The sequence below is a fragment of the Crotalus tigris genome, unplaced genomic scaffold (genome assembly GCF_016545835.1).
Source record: "Crotalus tigris isolate CLP2741 ecotype Arizona unplaced genomic scaffold, ASM1654583v1 scf7180000018301.7375997, whole genome shotgun sequence".
NCBI lineage: Eukaryota > Metazoa > Chordata > Lepidosauria > Squamata > Viperidae > Crotalus > Crotalus tigris.
In genome coordinates, this window is record NW_024096931.1 from 6,104,071 (window position 1) to 6,125,092 (window position 21,022).

The following is a 21,022-nucleotide window of genomic DNA, read 5'->3' on the forward strand; positions in this document are numbered from 1 at the left end:
AATTAATCAGTGGAACGGCTTGCTTCCAGAAGTTGTGGGTGCTCCGTCACTGGAGGTGTTCAAGAAGAGACTGGACAGCCATTTGTCTGAAATGGTATAGGGTCTCCTATTTGAACAGGGTTGGACTAGAAGACCTCTAAGGTCCCCTCCAAGTCTTTTAGTCTGACTTTCGTGCCTAAGATAGGACTAGAATTTAGTCCCCCTGCTTCCAATCCATGCCTTTAACCATTACACCAAACTGGCCCTTATATTCAACTTGGAGTCCTCCAGATAGGCTGGATATAACAGCTCCTAGAACTCCAAGCCGGCATTGCCTTTGGCTGGGAATTTCAGAACTCCTAACTTCAACACATCTGGAAGGTCCCAAGTCAGGAGACAGCTGATTTACATATTTTAAATTGGGAGACGTTTGCACAGAAGATATTGGGAGTCAACATGCTTTGTCTATTAGCAGATAGGACTAGACAGCTGCTAATAATCGCCTGGGATCTTTAGTTGCCAATAGAAAGGCAGCCTTCACTATCACCCAGATGCCTGCGTTCCTGAGATCTTAGCTCGCTGCATGACAAACTGAGAGATGTGAAGCTACCGCTGTTAGTTAGGTTGTGGAGCTCTAAGCTTGCGGAGATCTCTCTTCTTGTTCCCCATCCAGTTCTCCTATGTCATGTTCCTCTGGAGGACCCCCTCCTAGACCATGGAACGTAAGGTAGTGGGAGTTGGCATAGACAGGTGGCTTGTTAGGGTTTGAATGGGCCTGCTCCGGTTTGAGGGAGGCGAAGGGGTTGGCCCCACAGCTTATGATCTGGGTCTCCAGCTCCATCAAGATTCTGAGGGAGTGTTTCAGCTCCTGTTCACTAAAAGAAGAAAACAAGGAAAGGATTACTGCAACACGCTCTACATGGGGCTACCCTTGAAAAGTATTCGGAGACTACAGTTGGTCCAGAATGCAGCCGCGCGAGTGATAGTGGGTGCTCCTCGATACACCCACGTTACACCTATCCTCCGTGAGCTGCACTGGTTGCCTATTGGTGTCCGGGTCCAATTCAAGGTGTTGGTCATTACCTTTAAAGCCCTATGTGGTTCAGGGCCAGGCTACTTGCGAGACTACCTCATAGTTCCCTACGTCCGGTTAGATCCCACAGGCTGGGCCTCCTTCGGGCCCCATCGACCAAGCAGTGCCATTTGGCGGGGCCGCGGAGGAGGGCCTTCTCTGTGATGGCGCCCACCTCTTGGAACCAGCTCCCTCCGGAGATTAGGACCGCTCCCACCCTGTTGGTCTTCCGTAAGCTACTTAAGACCTGGCTTTTCTGGCAGGCCTGGGGTTTATAAAACCTTACCCCTGGATGATTGTTTTTGTATTGTTGTTTGTTATGTTTTATGTGTTTTTTATTGTTAGCCGCCCAGAGTCCTTCGGGAGTGGGGCGGCTTATAAATTTTAAAAATAAAATAAATTAGTTACTGGCTCGACAAACACAAACTGCTCCAATTTCACTTGGAATTAGGCTGTAGCCTTATAGCACAATCCAAGGTCACCCTTGGTTGTTTCTTCACTAGTTATTACTCTGCAGTTGTTGTTGTTGATCTTCTGCCCACAATCCTGCAACCCAGAACATTGTAATGCAGAAAGTCTAGGATCAACCTCTGGTGGGATCAAACAACAACAACCAGGGAGTAGATGAAAAGAAAGACCCGATGCCCCACAGATTCCATGGCCGTCTGAGAAGACATCTCTTAGATCAGGAATGTCCAGTCTGTGGACTTCAACTCCCAGAATTCCAGCTGGGCTGGGGATTTCTGGGAGTTGAAGTCCACAAGTCTTAAAATTGCCAAGATTGGACAGCTCTTTCTTAGATGAAGCCTGTACTCTGACCACTGGCTTCAGAAGCTCATGGAATTTGGAGCTGCTGCTTAAGCAAAGAAGGCTGTCCCACATTTCTCCCATGGTGGACCAAGGTATGAGTTTCTTTTGGCTGACTCATGGTGCAGATCCCAACTGATCATGACCTGGAAGGAGAGCGTTACCTGTACATAGTGAATAAAGAAGGGATCTTGTAATCTCGTAGGAGCAGCAACGTGGGAAGCCAACTTGCCATCAGATCAGGACAGGCATGAAACCCTGAAAAATGAGAAGAGATAAAGCACGGGCTTCTTCTGTAAAGCCCTCTAGGTGGATGAGCTAGGCTGGCTAAGAATTATGGGCACTGAAGTCCTCACACCTCAAGGATGCCGTGTCAGGAAAAGTTTCTGTTTATGGTTTCTGGATTTAATTTGTATACTTATTTTATGTTCACTTTGGTAACGGCTGGAGAATTCTGGGAGTTGAACTCCACCCGTCTCAAAGTTGCTAAGTTTGAAAAAGAGACTGTCACCACTTATATTAACAGAATAACAGAATTGGAAGGGACCTTGGAGGTCTTCTAGTCCAACCCCCTGCTCAGGCAGGAAGCCCTATACCATTTTGGACAAATGGCTGTCCAGTCTCTTCTTAAAAACTTCCAGTGTTGGAGCATTCACCGCTTCTGGAGGCAAGTCGTTCCACTGGTTAATTGTTCTCCCTGTCAGGAAATTTCTCCTTAGTTCCAGGTTGGTTCGCTCCTTGATTAGTTTGCTTATTGTCTTGTCTTCTGGTGCTTTGGAAAATAGATTGATCCCCCTCTTCTTTGTGGCAGCCCCTCAAATACTGGAACACTGCTATCATGTCACCCCTAGTCCTTCTTTTCATCAAAGTAGACATACGCAATTCCTACAACCGTTCCTCCTATTTTTTAGCCTTCAGTCCTCTAATCATCTTGATTGTTCTTCTCTGCGCTTTTTCCAGAGTTCAGCATCTTTTTTACAATATGGTGGCTGAGGAATTCTGGGAGCTGAAGTCCACAAGTCTTAAAGTTGTCAAGCTTGCAGACCCCTGGTCTAGACCATCTAAACATTGAAACGCAGCATCATTTATATTTTAAAAAAAATCAGATATTGGACCAGTAGATGCCCTCAGCTTATAGCTGGTCACAATGTGATCTACAGTTTGAGGTGGGACCCCCGCAAAACCACTGAGGGGAGGATACTATGCCCCATTTATACAGAGAGTCCTGGCTACACTGGGAGAGGTGCAAATCTTACTCAGGATAGTCCATTACTGGTGTGGTCGTTCAAAGCCTGGTATCTTCTTAGTCAGGTCATTTAGACGTCTTCCTATGTCTGGCCGTTCAGCGACCCATTTGGCATTTTATCACCTTATTGGTTCTTTGACAGTTGGGACTTGAGACAAGGCCACAGCTGACCATTGAACTGGATTTTCCATACATGCCCACCCCTGAAATTCAGCCTGGTGACACAATGGGAAAAGATTTCTCTCTTTTGCCAGAACAAAAGGCCAGCCTCGTAAGGTATGACGGAACATGAGGCTGGAATCTCTGCCTTGCTGACTTTGGAAAGGCGATGAGAATTTCTGTCCGGTCGCACATTTAAATCTCAGCCTGGCTCTGAAGGTGACAATGTCTGGAACACATCTAGGAGATGAGTAAGAATCTAGCTGTTTGTACAGCTGTTGGAACACCTTTGCACTTTACAGCTGCCGAACGTGACCAACGGTGAGCTCCGAACTCTGGGCTTTGTTTTGTTTTGTTAAGTTTTATTGATTTTTTTACAATAAGAACCCAAAGTCTGGGTTTAAATACAACTAGGCTAGGTGGATAGGAAACCTGGAGCCGGTTTGCTAAAGCTTCTCCAGCATTCTGGAAGTTTGAGGGATGCGACAAGGCAGTTGTATATTTAGAAAGGCCTTCTGCTGCCTGGAGGGCTTCATGGCAATGGAATGTTGCCGAAAGAGACGATCAAAAGTACACCTTGTTCCTGGAAAAAAACATCCCTGCTGTGCCAGAGAATTCAAGGGAGACAGAGACACTCTGCAGAATGACTAAATAGCTGAAGCTGACCAGGTTGTCTTTCAGGCTTTTGGAAAGTGTCTTAGCAATGGCTTCTGAGGGGCAGATGGATCAGGGAGAGACTTGAAGAGCGGGTCACCACCAGCCTTGAGAAACCAATGCTCTGAAACAGCGAAAGAGGGAGCCGTCCCTGATCAGCTTGTCTGTCAACCTTATGTAGCCTGGGTTCAAATCTGTCTTTTGGACTACTGATCCTGTGGGCATTTGTATCTCATGAGAATTTCATTCTAATATAAAGAGGAGAAGGTCGAAGAACACAAGGCAGACCCAGAAGAAGATGGAGAAACCACCACAAAAGACATAGTACGACAACATCAATTAACAATGGTTAACACCTCCAAAAGCCAGAACTTTGTATCTCCCTCAACACCTAAGGAGGAGGAGGAGATGTGGGAACTGAACCTTCCTCCATACTCATGGTGAACCTTACCAAAGCCTCCTCTCTCACACAGGCACCCCACAACTCTAAAAGGCATTAAGGTCCCTCAGTCTCAGCATCTATTCCTTGCACACCATCTCCCCTTGCTATTGTCCTGTAGAAACTGTCATTCAGAGGTGTGGAGTTTCTATAAAGCCACCTTTGCCATACCAATCTAGTTGAAAGAAAAGAAGGACGAGGGGTGACATGATAGCAGTCTTCCAATATCTCAGGGGCTGCCACAAAGAAGAGGAGGGAGTCAAGCTATTCTCCAAAGCACCTGAAGGCAGGACAAGAAGCAATGGATGGAAACTAACCAAAGAGAGAAGCAACCTAGAACTAAGGAGAAACTTCCTGACAGTTAGAACAATTAACCAATGGAACGACTTGCCTCCAAAAGTTGTGGGTGCTCCATCACTGGAAGTTTTAAAAAAGAGTCTGGACTGCCACTTGTCCGGAATAGTATAGGGTCTCCTGTTTGAGCAGAGGATTGGACTAGAAAACCTCCAAGGTCCCTTCCAACTCTGTCATTCTATTTTATCATCCTTTTCCAAGAGGTTTAGGTGAGAGACAAATCTTAGAAGAAACAAGCCAGCTGTCCCATTTCTTTGCTCCTAATGGCTGGAAAGAGATTAGAACAAGAATCATATCTCTAGATGTGCCCACCTACTCTCCATTAGATCATTCATTCATATAGTTAACTATCTCAAATACCTGTTTCTGGGCAATTATGATTATCCTCAACTAGCATAGCCATTGTAACTGAGGATGTAAAGGGTTGCAACTCAACACATTTGTGATGCAAAGTGCCCAAACCAGTCTCCCCCCCCCAAATCTATTGAGCTTTAACCATGGACATATGTAAGGGGACATGGAAGTGATGTCATGCACAGTCTGATATCGTCACCTAAGCAATGGTTGCACGTGGCATTCATTATGGTTTCTATCAGACGTCCTTGAGCAATTCTACCTGATGTCCAGGTCTTCCACTTGCAAAGGACTACAAAAGTTGAAATACCCCTATCTTGCACAGCACTAAGAATGGAAGAGCAACTCTACAGGTAGCATCTCTAGCCAGCCAGCCAACCAACCAACCAACCAACCAACCAAACCAACCAACCACACTTCATGGACCAGAGTCTGGCTGAAGACCTGGGAAGTAACCAGGAACATCTGGTGTGGGAAGGACTATCCCCACTACACAACCCCAGTTACTTGAAACAACTGAGTGCCGCCTTCAAGTGCTTTGTACCACCTTGAGCTGCCTCTGGCTTCAGTAGTTAGTGACTATTCCAGTGGCGGTGAACCTATGGCACACGTGCCAAAGGCAGCACTCGGAGCCCTCTTGGTGGGCACGCGGACATTGCCCCAGTCCTAGGCCTTCAGCTGGGTTTTATAAAACCTTTTTGCTTTAGTCCTCTGCCGCCATGTGCAAAAAAAAAAAAAGGTTCAATCAATCAATTTCAACTTCTCGTGGGAAAAAAAATCTTGCAAAGTTGGAATTGATTGATTGAACTTTTTAGTCTACCCAGTCTGCTGTTACCACCGCAGCCACGCCCAGCCAATGGGCCACACCCATCCGGCACCTGACGATGCATAAGTGGGTTTTGGGTTGCAGTTCGGCACTCGGTCTCTAAAAGGTTTGCCATCACTGGACTACTCTGTTAGCAAGCTGATTAGCCTCATCCGTATTTCAGAGATTGATAGCATCCCTCTTAATCCTGACCCTTTGGGCCTTAATCCCACCGCGCTGACAGGCAGCAAACAGCTGGTTGGCAACAGCCCAACCTCCGATAAGGCAGAGGGACCAAATTTCTTCCTCCCGCCCTCCCAAGTTGAGTTGAGGTCCACCAGATATTCTTTTTTTTTTAATTTTTTTTATTTTTAACCAACAAAACAAAGCAATAACACACATACACACACAATATATACTCCTCTGCCTTCTTTTTTTACAGCGATTACTTAACGGTAATCTATTATTTACATTTCCCCTCTTATTCTTCTTTAGAATATTTGTCCTTATTGCCCTGTTGTTTCTTATTTACATTTTTATTCCTTCATGTCCTACTTCTTGCTAAGAATAATTCATATTATTATTATTGTACATTATTATACACATATTTTCACTTTTGACCTTTCCATATTTATTCTCCTCTATTATTTCTAGTCTCCAACCAGACATACCACTTGTTCCATGTTATATAATACTCTGTGTCTTCCTTTTCTTTTATCTCTTTTGTCAATTTGTCCATCTCAGCACAGTCCAGGATTTTTCTTATCACTTCTTCTTCTGATGGTATATTCTCATTTTTCCCGCACTGTGCATATGCTATTCTTGCCGCCGTTATTATATGTAAAAATAAGTACCATATTTCTTTACTATATTTTCTGTTTAAAATACCCAACAAAAAGATCTCTGGTTTCCAGTCTACGGGTTGGTCTATTATTTCTTTGATCCATTTTCTTATTGTAGACCAGTATTTTTTTGCAACTGGGCATGTCCACCATAAATGATAATACGTTCTGTATACTTTTTTACATTTCCAGCATGTTGGCAAATTGTTCTGGAACACCTTGGCAAGCTTTGCTGGAAGGTCCACCAGATATTCTGCTGAGACATTCTGGAATCAGGAGCTCCTCTTGGTGAGAGCACCTGTTCAATATCTCACATTATTGGCTGGGACTAAAGATCTCTTATGGCAAAAGACTCAAAGGCCACCTTAGAGGAAATGTTGCTGACAAGCGGCATCTCCTTCTAGGTGTCTACAAGTGCAAAAATCGGAGGCATCACAGCAAGCTTGTGAGAACTTCCAGACTGCTGGGTGGCTAAATATATCTGCAAGCTTAGCTTCCTTTGGAAATGGAGTCAGACCAATTAACAGGTGATACTGCTGAGAAGGACTACAAATCCCGGTAAGCGTGTTGCCTAGGTTTGCACCTTCTGGTAAGCCAGGGCTTGCTCTATCCCAAATCGCTGACTAAGCTGCGACTGGCCTGGCTCATATATTACACTAAGCCCAAATCAAACAAAGCTCATAATAAGGCTTTGGGGGAATGTGTGAATGTAGCTAATATATCTTTCAATAGCTGGCTTCCCAGACCATTCAAGTATCATTCTGTCCCCCGGGGCAGGTTGATTGATGCTTGGCAGATGAAGCCGGCACATGGAACACATCCTGTCCTTTAAGAGCTGGGCTTCCATCAAAAGAAGCTATCCACTTCTGGGTAGTTTTCCGTTTTCCATTGAGGTTTTTAGGGAAGAGAGAGACCTTTGGGGTAGACCAGGGATCTTCAAACATGGCCCTTTTATGACTTATGGACTTCAACTCCCAGAATTCCTCAGCCAGTGTGTATTCCCACAGTCAGGTGTTTGGCAATTCAGCTGCATTTATGCCATTTGGAGCAACCTGCAGTCACGTGACATTTTACGATGGCTTTACCAAAAACTGACATTTATTTCTGGCTTTCAGCCAAACAACAAACACAACAAGCCATCGGTTTGCTTAATGGCCTCAGCATTCGCTTAATGACAAAAAAAAGACCCTGAAATTACATCAGTCACATATGTGACCTGTTTTACAATCCTCACAACTTATGACCATGATGGAAAGACTCCATTGTACTCATAAATTATCTGTAGATTCCTCCTGATTCCGTGTTTCTCAATCTTGGCAATCCTTCATGGCTGGCTGTGGAATTGTGGGAGTTGGTCCACACAACTTAAAAGTTGCCAAGATTGAGAAACACTGCTATAGATTAACACAGCTCTCCTCCTACAATGCATTTCAGACTGGAGAGGACCAAAACATGTACTTGAGCAGTTTCTGCAGAAGAGCAAGCAAAGCCAGGGGGGTAGAGTTAAGTATGTCATCAGCCTAGAATCGTTATGTTGCATAATGGACTGGTTGGCACCAAGTTAGTATTTCACTTTAGTTAATCAGATTCTTGTCTATAGGCTTGAGCAATAAATCTCATGAACTGCAACTTAACATACGATCTTCATCCTTTGAATCGGACAATTTCCAGCCTTCCCAGCAAGGACGGCAAACAGCAGCCAAATGCAGCAACGGGTGAAAATTGTTCTGTTCCCATTGAGCTGGGTGTAGACAAATCCTTTCCAAGAGAACATAGTTCTAACCTGCAGTGACCTAAACCTGTCTGTCTGCTGGAATTCTTCTCCTACAGATAAGCTGCTAATCTCTTCTGGAATTCCATTCCTCATAGCTCAGAGACTGATTTAGAACTGATCTGAATGGCAGCACTGGGTTTTTCTTGAGCCCTCCTCCTTTTTCTTGGGCTCACAAGAATCGGGTGCCAGCTTGGGACAGACACACATTGTTGTTGTTAGTTACGAAGTTGTGTCTGACCCATCGCAACCTCATGGACAACATTCCTCCAGGCCTTCCTGTCCTCTACCATCTTCTGGAGTCCCTTTAAGCTCACACCTACTGCTTCAGTGATTCCATCCAGCCACCTCCTTCTCTGTCGTCCCCTTCTTCTATTGCCCTCAATCTTTCCCAGCATCAGGTTCTTCTCCAGGGAGTCCTTCCTTCTCATTAGGTGGGCAAAGTACTTGAGTTTCAACTTCAGGATCTGGCCTTCTAAAGAGCAGTCGGGGTTGATCTCCTCTAGGATTGACCTTGCAGTCCAGGGGACTTGCAGGAGTCTTCTCCAGCACCATAGTTCAAAGGCCTCAATTCTTTAGCGCTCAGCCTTTCTTATGGTCCAACTTTCACAGCCATACATTGCAACTGGGAAAACCATGGCCTTGACTATACGCACTTTTGTTGGCAGGGTGACGTCTCTGCTTTTTAGTATGCTCAGACACACATACCGAGGCAGATTTCATAAGATTACTGCCAGACCTGGATTTCCTCAATAAACAGAAGTCCTATTGGAATTAGTATGTGCCCAGTGTGAATTTTAATCTCCTCTTTCAACTGGATTTTTTTGTATGGTTAGAAGGAAAGGGTGGGCAGGATGTGGTCAAAGAAGTCAAAATGGCCATTGGGATGGTGCAATCAAAACTCAGACTTTTTTAAATAAGTATTACAGTCAGTGTTTCTCAACTTTGGCAATTTTAGGACATGTGGACTTCAATTCCCAGAAGCCAGCCATGCTGGCTGGGGGATTCTGGGAGTTGAAATCCACACGTCTAGGAGTTGGTCCACAAATCTGGAAGGGGAGAAAGACACTTGTTTTGAGTATAAAGCAAAGAGTGGGGTATCCAACACCAAACAACAGAACTCTAAGAGCAGCAAATTTAGAAATGAAAATTAGCACCGGTGTTTGGCCAGATGCCTAATGAATTAATCCACCTGGCATACGATGTTGAAGCATAAATTAATGACACTTGCCAGGTTTCAAGACTGTACTAAGCCACCTTTTAAAAAGCAGCCAATTAAAACAAGGTGAATGAATTGCCCCAAAACAGATGCCTTATGTTTTCAAATTTTCTGGGTCATTGCTTTGCTGGACCTCAACCTTATGCTTCCTACACTGAGGCTTTGGCTAAGCCAGCTTTTCCCATCGTGTTGTCCTCTGGTTGTGCTGAGCTTTTGGGTCTCCTTGGTTCTAGTTTAACATGACATTGCATTGAATCTCATGGTGCTAGACTAGAAGTCCCCAACCCCCGGTCTGGCATGCCAGCAACCGGTCCACACAAACAAGCTAAGCCCTATCCATGGGATGTAGGTAGCACACAAAACCACGTGCTCTCCAGTCTGCGGAAAAACCTTTCTCATGGAACTGGTCCCTGATGCTCAAAATGTTGGGGACCTCTGCTTTACAAGTATGGCTATTGTAACTATTGGCTGCATTTGCCCTTAAAACTAAGCTAGCAATTTAAGGATGGTTTAATGACCTGGCATTGCCTAGTTCAGGGGTCCCCAACCCCCAGGCCATGGACCAATACTGAGCTGCAGCATGCCAGCAACTGGTCCGCATGCACAAGCAAAGCCCCATCCGTGGGATGCAGGCAGCACACAAAACCATGCACTCTCCGGTCCACGGAAAAACTCTCTTCACGGAACTGGTCCCTGATGCCAAAAGTTTGGGGTCCTCTGTGCTATACAATCTAGGAACACAAGAAGAATGCACTAAACCTTCCTACCTGCATGGAAGGCAACCACGAGGTCTGGTCGAGCTGCTTGCTGAGTTTCCACCTGTGATTCCCAGAAGTTGTGATAAAGGTCCTTGTAGCTGCTGAGGTAAACCCTTTGCCGGGGTCCAAAGGCCACCAGTGGAGGTCTCATGAGGGGTCCATCTACCACATCCACCCCCACCATGACCACCTCCATGCCTTGATGCTTCGGAAACATCTGGGATAGCTCATCATAATCTGTCACCCGGGCATTGAGGGTCTCGACATGAGAAGCTCCAATCACATGCACTGTGATTGGCTTGGCATAAGGATCCAGATGGAACATGCTCAGCCCGAGGCCAACGGTGACTGGCCTGGACACAAAGTCTGTGGTCACCCTCTTGATTGACTCAGTCAACTCCATCTCATTGGGCTTTGGTTTGCCCGCCGTGGCCCAGAGGGTGCTCATGTAATGTCCGGCTTTGATAGCGCTAAGTTTTTCATCCAGATGTTCCTGCATCAAGTACCAGTCTTCCCAGCCTTGTAGGTCCTGGATATTTTTTGTCCATGCACTTGTGTGGAAAGGGATGTCGCCTACAGGGAAATAGTGAGGATTTAGAAGAATCTTAGACAGCTAGAACTGAAAAAGGCCAATGAGATCATTACATCCAACCTCTAAAATCAGTGCATAGATCAGAAGTCTTCAAACTTGGCCCTTTTATGACTTGTGGACTTCAACTCCCAGAATTCCCAGAATTCCTCAGCCAGCGTTATGGGAGTTGAAGTTCACAAGTCATAAAAGGGCCAAGTTTGAAGACCCCTGGCATAGAGCATCTATAGGAAGGATAAAAAAAATGACTGCAACCACATAATGTGAAGGCCTGGCTAGAACTTCAACCACATGGTTATGGCCACCACCTTTACTTTCCCACTATCTAGGTCAGTGGTGGCGAACCTATGGCACGGGTGCCAGAGGCGGCACTCAGAGCCCTCTCTGTGGGCACGCGCGCCATCGCCCCAGTCCTAGGCCTTCAGCTGGGTTTTATAAAATCTTTTAGCTTTAGGCTTCCGCTGCCATGTACAAAAAAAAAGTTTCAATCAATCAGTCAATTTCAACTTCTCGTGGGAAAAAAAAGATCTTGCAAAGTTGGAATTGATTGATTGAACTTTTTAGTCCCACCCAGTCTGCTGTTACCACTGCAGCCACGCCCACCCAATGGGCCACACCCACCTGGCACCCAACGATGCATAAGTGGGTTTGGGGTTACAGTTTGGGCACTGGGTCTCTGCCATCACTGATCTAGGGCTTCTGCTGGGGATCATTTCTAATGGAGGAGGCATTCAAATAGATCACATCCGAGGGTAAGCTGTTCCTCTAATTGATTTTTCTCATTGTCAGGAAATTTCTCCTTTGTTCTACATTGGCTCTCTCTTTAATGATCTTCCATCCATTACTTCTTGTCCTGTCTTCAGGGGCCTTGGAGAATAGGTTGATCCCATCTTCTTCATGACTGCCCTTTAGTTATTGGAACACTGCCATCATGTCACTCCTAGTCCTTCTCTGTTAGCTCATACATACCTATTTCCCTCCATCGTTCATCTTTTGGTTTACACTCCAGACCTTTAATCATTTTTGTTACTCTTCTCTGCACTCTTTCTAGGGTTTCAGCATCTTTTTTGTGGTGACCAGAACTACTGTAGATGCAGTATTCCAAGTGTGGAGATTTTCAAGAAGAGACTAGACAGCCATTTGTCCAGAATGCTTGAGCATAGAGTTGGACTAGAAGACTTCCAAGGTTCCTTCCAGCCCTATTATTCTATGTTAGATGAAACATTCCTGACTAACGCATTAACCCCTTGTGTGTCTAACCATCATTTTTTAACTAAAGCACAATCGGTTGGCTTCGCCCAATCCACTAAAATGGGATCCAACCCTATTATTCTATATTCTAACTTCTAAATTTCCACAGGTGGACAATGGCCAACTGAATCTCAGGCTACCTGTGAACACAAGCCATTCTGTAAGTCGGTCAAGGGCTGCCAGCTTCAGTTTCTTGCAGAATTTTTTGTGGATGGGCCAGTTCAACCGTTGGCAATCGGAGCCACAATAATAGACATTTTGACATCTAGAAACAAGAGGACAACAATTTATCAAGACTTGCATTCTTTGCTTCTTTCAGAGCTCTCGCTGCCATTTTGCCTACATTCAATTTATTTCATGATTCTGCTGCCTTAGAAAGCTTCCTACAGCACGTAAATGTGGGGGAGTCTGTAACAGTCTAAAAAGATGGTTGTCATCGAGTCTCACAACTTACCTTTTGCAACGCCGTAGGCTTCTGGGATCAGGCAGTGAATCAGGAAGCTTCTTGCACTCGACACAAAATTTGAACGTGTCTTCCATTTTCTGAAACATCTCAAAGTAGGATCGGATGCCAAACTCCGTGCAGGGGGTCTTGCCCTCCAGCGCGGATCTAGAAGGAAGCAGGCCATGCCAAAGAAATGCCAAGGAAGAAAGCATCCTACTTTAAGCCAGAGGACCATGCCCAAGGTCCCAGAATACCTGTGCCCCCAAGAAGGGAGGGGGCAATTCCAAGAGACCTCCAGAGATGGTGTGTCAAGTGCCAGGGAAATCGGAAAATCCAGGCTGTTCAACTCACCTATAATCCTCATAATTCTTCATGTTGAGTTTCTGAAGGATAACTTGGGACAACCCAGGAACGTTACTCTCCATCGCTTGGAAACCCAACGTATCCATTTTCGCCCCAGTGAGAACGGGGGCCTCGGTTGAGTTGTTCGTAGAATGTCTACTTTTGGAAGTCTTTTTTTTGCTCCGGTGAGACATCTTTAGCAGACGTGGGAAGATCTAGACTGGAATCCACCTATTGAAAGGAGAAGTAGCCCGTGTCATCACCAACCTCCTTCTCAATTTTTTTTAATTTATTTTTTAAAGTTTTTTATTTATAAAACAGTTAAAACAAAGATGGACATAACGTAACATTCCAGTGTATATATTCCTAACAATTTGTTCCTCATCATACATATAATTCTTAATCTCTCTATATACATATTTTTCTATACAATACAGTCTCTAATTTGTTTCTCTATATACTGACATACAGTTTTATATATCTCTATCTTAACACTAACATAAAACCCGAACAGTTCTCCTGGATTCACATCAACAATAGAATTTGTCCCAGATTTCAAAGTAATTTGACTCTGTCTTGTCCTTCATTTCCATTGTGAGCCTATCCATATCAGCACACGATAGGATTTTATATAAAATCTCTTCTTCTGTTGGAATTTCTTTATTCCTCCAGTTTTGTGCATACGCCAATCTAGCAGCCGTGAGAATATGTAGCATCAAGTAAAGTATCCCTTTGTCGTATTTCTGCATACTTATGCCTAATAGGAAGAGTTCTGATTTTAGCTCTATCTCTATCTTTAGTATTTCTTCCATCCATTATAAAACCTTGTTCCAAAAGTCACGGGCTTTTGAGCACTCCCACCACAAGTGGATCCTTAAGAGGTAGTAGGTCCACACAAAAGTACGACAAAGGCATACTTTATTTAATGTTATGATGATGATGATGATGATGATGATGATGGATCATCACACAGTCAGCCAGATGTTCAGACTGGATTGGGCATTTTGTCTACCTATCGAGTCCTTACCCAGGACCTGGGATAGGCAGATATGGATGTTTGATGGTATTACAGATCTCGTTGCAGGATGGAAGCAGTTCCTAATAAGGCCGCCTTTTGCAATTGACTAATGGCGAATTTGACAAAGCCAATGATGGTGTTCAAGTGGTTGTTGTTGTTGTTATTTTTTATTATTATTATTACGACTGCATGACGCATCGAACAACTGCAGTGCTCCACTAAACAACCATGTCAGGACAGGTCATAAAGTTGGGCTTGAGTTACTTAACAACCGCCTTGCTTAGCAACAGAGACTCTGGTCCCAATCGTCGTAATTCGAGGGTTACCCGTAGCACCCACGATGAAAACTCTTCCCTTCCCAAGCCTGTTGAATTGCCCTCTTGCAGCAAATCTATTTGCAGTCCCAGGGTCCTCTCCCACTTTTCTGCCAGCTCACAGCCGTCGTCTCTCCCTTGCTTTGCACCTGCACCCTTAAATCAAGCCTTCCTGGCACAGACAATGAGGTCGGTGGGCCAGCCGCCAGCCGGAGAGAGACAGCCCAGCCAATCTTCATTCGACAGCCTGCCGGTCCCAGCCGCCGTCCTGCCAAAGATCTGTCAGCTTGTTTTGCGAGACGCTTTTGAATGACAGCCCCAGCCTGAGTCGGAATCGAGACCGGCCGTGGAATTCGTGCTGGGCCCCCTGCTCACTTTCGGAACAGGCAACCCAGTAAATATAGGGGGGTCCTTGTCTCACAATCAGATTTGGGACCTGAATTCCAAAAGCGGTTGCTAAGTGAATGGGGCCCGATTTTCGGACCCTGCTATAGCTGTTAAGCAAATCATTGCAGTTCGGTAAATCACACAGTGGTTAGACAAGCCTGGCTTCCCCCGTTGACTTTACTGGTGAGAAACTGACCAGGAAGGTTGCAAATGGCAGTCACGGATCTCTGGGATGTTGCAACCGTCACAAATACATGGATTTTGATGATGTGGCCATGGAGGATGCTGTGCTGGTTGTAAGTGTGAGTAACCGAGGACTAGAGGAGATCAGCCCTGACTGCTCTTTAGAAGGCCAGATCCTGAAGTTGAAACTCAAGTCCTTTGGCCACCTAATGAGAAGGAAGGACTCACTGGAGAAGAGCCTGATGCTGGGAAAGATGGAGGGCAAAAGAAGAAAGGGACGACAGAGAATGAGGTGGCTGGATGGAGTCACTGAAGCAGTAGGTGTGAACTTAAATGGACTCCAGAAGATGGTAGAGGACAGGAAGGCCTGGAGGAACGTTGTCCATGGGGCCGCGATGGGTCGGACACGACTTCGCAACTAACAACAACATCTGTCAAGTATTTCCAATAAGAAACAGCTTCTGGGTGCATGTCTGGAGTGTTAGTCCCACATCAACAGGAGAAATGCAATTGAACAAACGAGACAAGGGATTGTGGCACAGGGCCACATTCTCCTGCGGGAATGGCTGATTGGTGGGGGGATCAAGATGCGCCGAAGATGTGGCATTTAGACAGCATGGGGCAGAAACATCTGATTTCTCCCTCACCAGGTTTGCAGGAGAGACGACACAGAAAATAGATTGGTTAAGACTTCCAGAGGTTTAATGTACCATTTGTGTTGGTTTTTGAAAAAAAAAGATTTTGCCATTTAGTGGCAAATCCCTGTATAGGTTATCCTGAACTTACAAAATAGCAATTATATTGTAAAATCAAGCTGGTCACATGAAAGACCCGATTTATCACAACTAATGATTGTAATGGGGGGAGGCTCCATTACAGTCATATGTCAAGGAATAGAATAGAATAGAATAGAATAGAATAGAATAGAATAGAATAGAATAGAATAGAATAGAATAGAATAGAATAGAATAGAATAGAATAGAATAGCAATGGGGAATGGAATGGAATAGAATAGAATAGAATAGAATAGAATAGAATAGAATAGAATAGAATAGAATAGATGCAATGGGGAATGGAATGGAATGGGATGGGATGGGATAGGATAGGATAGGATAGGATAGGATAGGATAGGATAGGATAGGATAGGATAGGATAGGATAGGATAGGATAGGAATAGAGCTGGAAGGGACCTTGGAGGTCTTCTAGTCCAGCCCCCTAGCTCAAGCAGGAGGACTTATACCATCTCAGACAGGTGAATGTCCAGTCTCCTCTTAAAAATCTCCAGTGATGGAGCGCCCATGATTTCTGGGGTAAGCTGTTCTTGTAAATTACTACTTGTAAATCCTCAAGGCTCGTGCTTAGCACGTATCTTCTTTTGCAGGCATGAAATCCTTTAAGCAGTTTGTTTATGGCCAAACACGAAAAACCCAGCAGCAGCAAAATCTCTATTGTGCTTTGGCTGCAGTGTGCATAATAAAGCAGATGGCAATGACGAGAAGTTTGTTTTAAGTGCACAGATGGCCCTCACGTTAGGATCACAATAGGACCCAACATCTCTGTTGCAAAATGAAACATACGTTAAGTGAATTTTGCCTCATTTTACGATCTCCCTTGCCACCGTTGTTAAGTGAACCACTGCAGTTGTTACGTTCGCAACACGGTTGTTAAGTGAATCTGGCTTCCCCATTGACTTTTGCTTGTCAGGAGGTCGTAAAAAGGGACACCGCAACCGTCATAAGGACGAGTCAGTTGCCAAGCGTCTGAATTTTTAATCGCGTGGCCCTGGGGGATGCTGCGTGTGAAAAACGGTCCTAAGTCACCTTTTTCGGTGCTGTTGTAACTTTGAACGGTCACTAAATGAACTGTTGTAAGTCGAGGATTCCCTGCATTTGGGGAGGGGAAAACACTTTGTTTTATGAAAAGAAGCGAGGGAGTTTCACGAGACGCGTAACCAGGCAATTCCCAGGCTTAACGCTGGCTTTAAGGTCTGCTATCCTGCAGAAGTCATCAGAATGCAAAAGATGATTTTCTGTCAACAGGGAGCAAAGTAAACGGGACTGTCTGTTCGGTATGCCGGGGCTTGTTAGTGGTGCGAAATGGCACAGGGTGTCTGGTGTGTGTCTGTTTATCCCATGCATAGAGCGAAATTCCTTCAATTAATATCCAATTAACCATGGCAGAGTAACGGGCAGGGATGTTCCTTCATGGAACTCAGCCTTAAGTATTTTTCTAAGCCCCCCTTCCAGCTGCAGAGCTCAACAAGTGATATCCCATCCGACTTGTGACGCTTCCAGACTTTGGTATATTTTTAGACTTCTTTAGATTAGAGCTAACGTCAATCAGGAAAAAATATTCCCTTCACCAGTTTTAGATGTTCTACAGTGCCCGGGGTCGGTGCCTTTCAGATCTGCTGCTTGCGTTCTCTTGCTGTGACGGGCATGGAGTACTTCTGGAGATGAAAAGGGGATGTTACAGGTGGTCCTCAACTTACAACTCTTTGTTTAATGACTGTTAACTGCACAGCAGGCGATCATCCTCCCAAATATTTCAGAAGGAAATCATAGCTTTGACGGTTTACCTTTATTTTAATTTCATAAGCAATTTTGTTCCAGAGAACTTTTTTTGAAATTTTGCTGGGGCGTCTTGATAAGAGGGATGGATGGATGGATGGAAAAAGAAAAGACCACTAACAGAGATGTGAGATTGAAAAAAGAATGCCAAATGTCAAAATGCAATTCTGGAGAGAGATAACAAGCTTTTTGGTGCTGCTTACGGGGAGAGCACAGCGACCTGCATGCAGAGGTGGGATTCAAATAGGTGAATAACCAGTCCTCTGTGTGGATGCCGCTTCCGGAAGTCCGTTCTGGGCCTGGGCAACAAAAATTAGCTACTGGTTCTGTTGAAGTGGTGCGAACCGGCTGAATCCCACCCCTGATTATGATCATTTTTCACAATTACGACTGTTGCAGCAGCCTGTGGTCGTGGGATCTCAATTTTGGAGGCTCGGCAACTGACTCCTATGGCTTTTTGGACAAATGACTGCCCAGTCTTTTCTTGAAAACTTCCAGTGATAGAGCACCCACAACTTCCAGAGGCAAGCCATTCCACTGGTTAATTGTTCTCACTGTCAGGAAGTTTCTCCTTAGCTTGCTTCTTTCCTTGATTAGTTTCCATCCATCCGTTGCTTCTTGTCTTGCCTTCTGGTGTTTTGGAGAAAGGAGGATCCATCTGATTGTTTTCTTAGCTAGTCATGCTCCTCTCCAGAGTCTTCTCCAACACCAAAGTTCAGTTATATCAGTACTGCTTCTTCAAAACATGTTTAATTTGGGCAAAAATGAGAGGATTGCAGAAGAGGGATGGGAACCATATTCAATTGCCAGTAACCTCTATGGTTTAAAAAAAACAACAACAGCCAAACTCAGCCAACATGGGTGAGGTAGCTACTATTCCAGTCCAGTACCACCTGCACATCAGCCAATCAGCTTAAATGAGTTGATTGGAGCTGAGGAACAGAGCCAGGAGAAAAGAAATAGATTCCATGGAACTTCTGGAGATCTTCCAAGCTCATCTTCCATTAGAATGTTCCTCTGCCTCTTGCCACATCTACACTACAATCCTTGACTAACAACCTTTCATTTAGTGACTGTTCGAAGTTACAGTGCCACTGACTTACAATCGGTACTCCGACTTACAGCATTTCCTCACAGTCACGTGACCAAAATTCAGGTGTTTGGCAATTGGCCTGTATTTATGATGGTTGCACCATCCCGGGTCATGTGATCACCTTTTGCAACCTGCCCACCTGGCTCCCGACAAGCAGAGTCTATGTGGGAAGCCAGATTCCTTTAAGGACTATGTGATTCCCTTTAGTGATTCGTTTAACAGCCGTGGCTAAAAAAAAAAAGGTCATAGAATGAGGCACATTGCGCTTAATGGCTTGCTTAACCTTGCAAATTCTGGTCCCGATTGGTGTCATAAGGCAAGGACTACCTGTACAGTAAAAATAGGGTATCTGTTCTAAGACCATTCTTGCACAGATATAATTGGCTGTATGCACGAAATGCACCAATCCAGGATTAAGGAACCATGGTTTGCAAAATGAACGATAAACCGATTCCACAGGTTCAGCTGAAACAACACACAGAGAAGCCAACTCCATCACAAGCTTGTCCACCTCACACATCCAAGCACGTTAGCTCACGTTTACAGAGCTTTGCAAATTCTCTACAAAAAGTGAGACATAGACATAAATAGCAAATAAATGCAGGAAATAAATATTTTTCTTTCTTGTTTAAAAAAAATTCACCTAGGAGAAAGAACTGGAATTTGTGATTAATCTAGGAGAAAGAACCGGAATTTGTTCCCAAATAACACTTTTTCAAAAAAGAAAGAAAGAAAGAAAGAAGGAAGGAAGGAAGGAAGGAAGGAAGGAAGGAAGGAAGGAAAGAAAGAAAGAAAGAAAGAAAGAAAGAAGGAAGGAAGGAAGGAAGGAGTTAGAATAGAGATGGGCTCCAGCACAAGTACGAAAGCTCGGAAGAGTAAACCTCTGATCCCAGTGACCGATCCAAATTCGATTTTGCATCATTATCCTGGGACACATATATTTGCCTTCATTCGAAATATCTTGTCTGTTTCTCACAGCCAAAACAAAAGCTTACTGAAAATTAAGTGGGCCTGTTTTTAAGGCGTCCCAAGACCCATTTGTCACTTTTCCTAGCAAACTCAAATATAGTTGGGGGCAAATTGATCCAAGCAGACAATAGGGGAATTTTTATTTATTTGTTTGTTTTGTTTTTTGTTATCGGAAGTATTTTTGCTCCTGTGGCTTAAAGTAAAGTACTGTGCAAGCTAATAAATAAATAAATAAAAATTAGAATTATTATTGTGCTATCATTATATTGTAATTATTATATGTTCTAATAATTATTGTTATAGGCCATAACTCTAATTATTAAAATTAGATTTGTGATCTATGACTTATCGTTTGGTTGTTTGCATGGACGCGATGAGTTTCTGCACCTGACAAATTCCTTGTGTGTCCAATCACACTTGGCCAATAAAGTATTCTATTCTATTCTATTCTGTTCTATTCTATTCTATTCTGTTTCTATTCTGTTCTGTTCTGTTCTGTTCTGTTCTATTCTGTTCTATTCTATTCTGTTTCTATTCTGTTCTATTCTATTCTGTTCTGTTCTATTTCTATTCTATTTCTATTTCTATTTCTATTCTATTCTATTCTATTCTATTCTATATAAAAATTGCCCTTTGTCTAACTGGGCTTGGTTTTTATGAAAATGCCAGTCAAACAAGGCACAATCTAAAAGGTTAGATTTAAAGCAGAGCAGATAAACTCACATGCTTTGATGTCTTTGTTCCTTGGAGATCTCGGATCCAGGAAAGAAACTCTGAAAGTTTCTTGTGCTGTTTCCAACTTCCCAACACAGAAATGCTACGGGAGGTCTGTCATTTGTGAGGTCACAGCCAGCCCCCAATCTGAGAGAGGCGGATTCAGACTATTTGGGCAAGAGAACTGTTGAATAGCCTGAGCATCCTCTTTGGACTGCATCTGCCCCCTACAGGAAGACAGGGGTCATTGCAAGAGCATCTCACCCAGTATGCTCTACAGCAGGGGTCCCCAACTCCAGGTCCATGGACTGGGACCTGGCTGCGGCATGCCAGCAACCGGTCCGCACAAACAAACAAAGCCCCATCTGCAAATTGCAGGCAGCACACAAAACCACAAACCCTCCGGTCCGCGGAAAAACCTCTCTCTACGGAACCGGTCCCTGGTGCCCAAAACGTTGGGGACCTCTGCTATACAGGAAGTCCTGGACTTACACCAGTTCATTTAGTGACTGTTTGAAGTTATAACAGCACTGAAAAAAGTAACTTATGGCTGTTTTCCCACACTTATGACCATTGCAGCATTCCCATGATCACGTGATCAAAATTCAAAGGCTGGACAACTGGTTCATATTTATGACGGTTGCAGTGTCCCAGGTTCATGTGATCCCCTTTTGCGACCTGTACGGAA

General features: G+C 44.3%; 1 protein-coding gene across 1 annotated transcript; it reads right to left on the minus strand.

Annotated features, from left to right (window-relative positions):
- Positions 1-21: 21 nt before the first annotated feature.
- MSS51 (MSS51 mitochondrial translational activator) lies at positions 22-20,468 on the minus strand. Its single transcript, XM_039349840.1, has 7 exons — positions 20,344-20,468; positions 13,096-13,317; positions 12,754-12,909; positions 12,440-12,564; positions 10,469-11,032; positions 2,023-2,116; positions 22-854 (listed from the first exon to the last, which is right to left on the minus strand). Exons 2-7 carry the CDS (start codon positions 13,278-13,280, stop codon positions 614-616), a joined length of 1,365 nt encoding a protein of 454 aa, XP_039205774.1. The 5' UTR covers positions 13,281-13,317; positions 20,344-20,468; the 3' UTR covers positions 22-613.
- Positions 20,469-21,022: the final 554 nt, after the last annotated feature.

Coding starts and splice junctions, on each gene's coding strand:
- MSS51 (XM_039349840.1), bottom strand. CDS start 13,280: ATGTCTCACCGGAGCAAAAAAAAGACTTCCAAAAGTAGACATTCTACG. Junction 2,117..10,468: donor CGTGGTTGCCTTCCATGCAG/GTAGGAAGGTTT, acceptor CTCATTTTTCAG/GGTTTCATGCCTGTCCTGAT. Junction 855..2,022: donor TCTTTATTCACTATGTACAG/GTAACGCTCTCC, acceptor TTCTTCTTTTAG/TGAACAGGAGCTGAAACACT.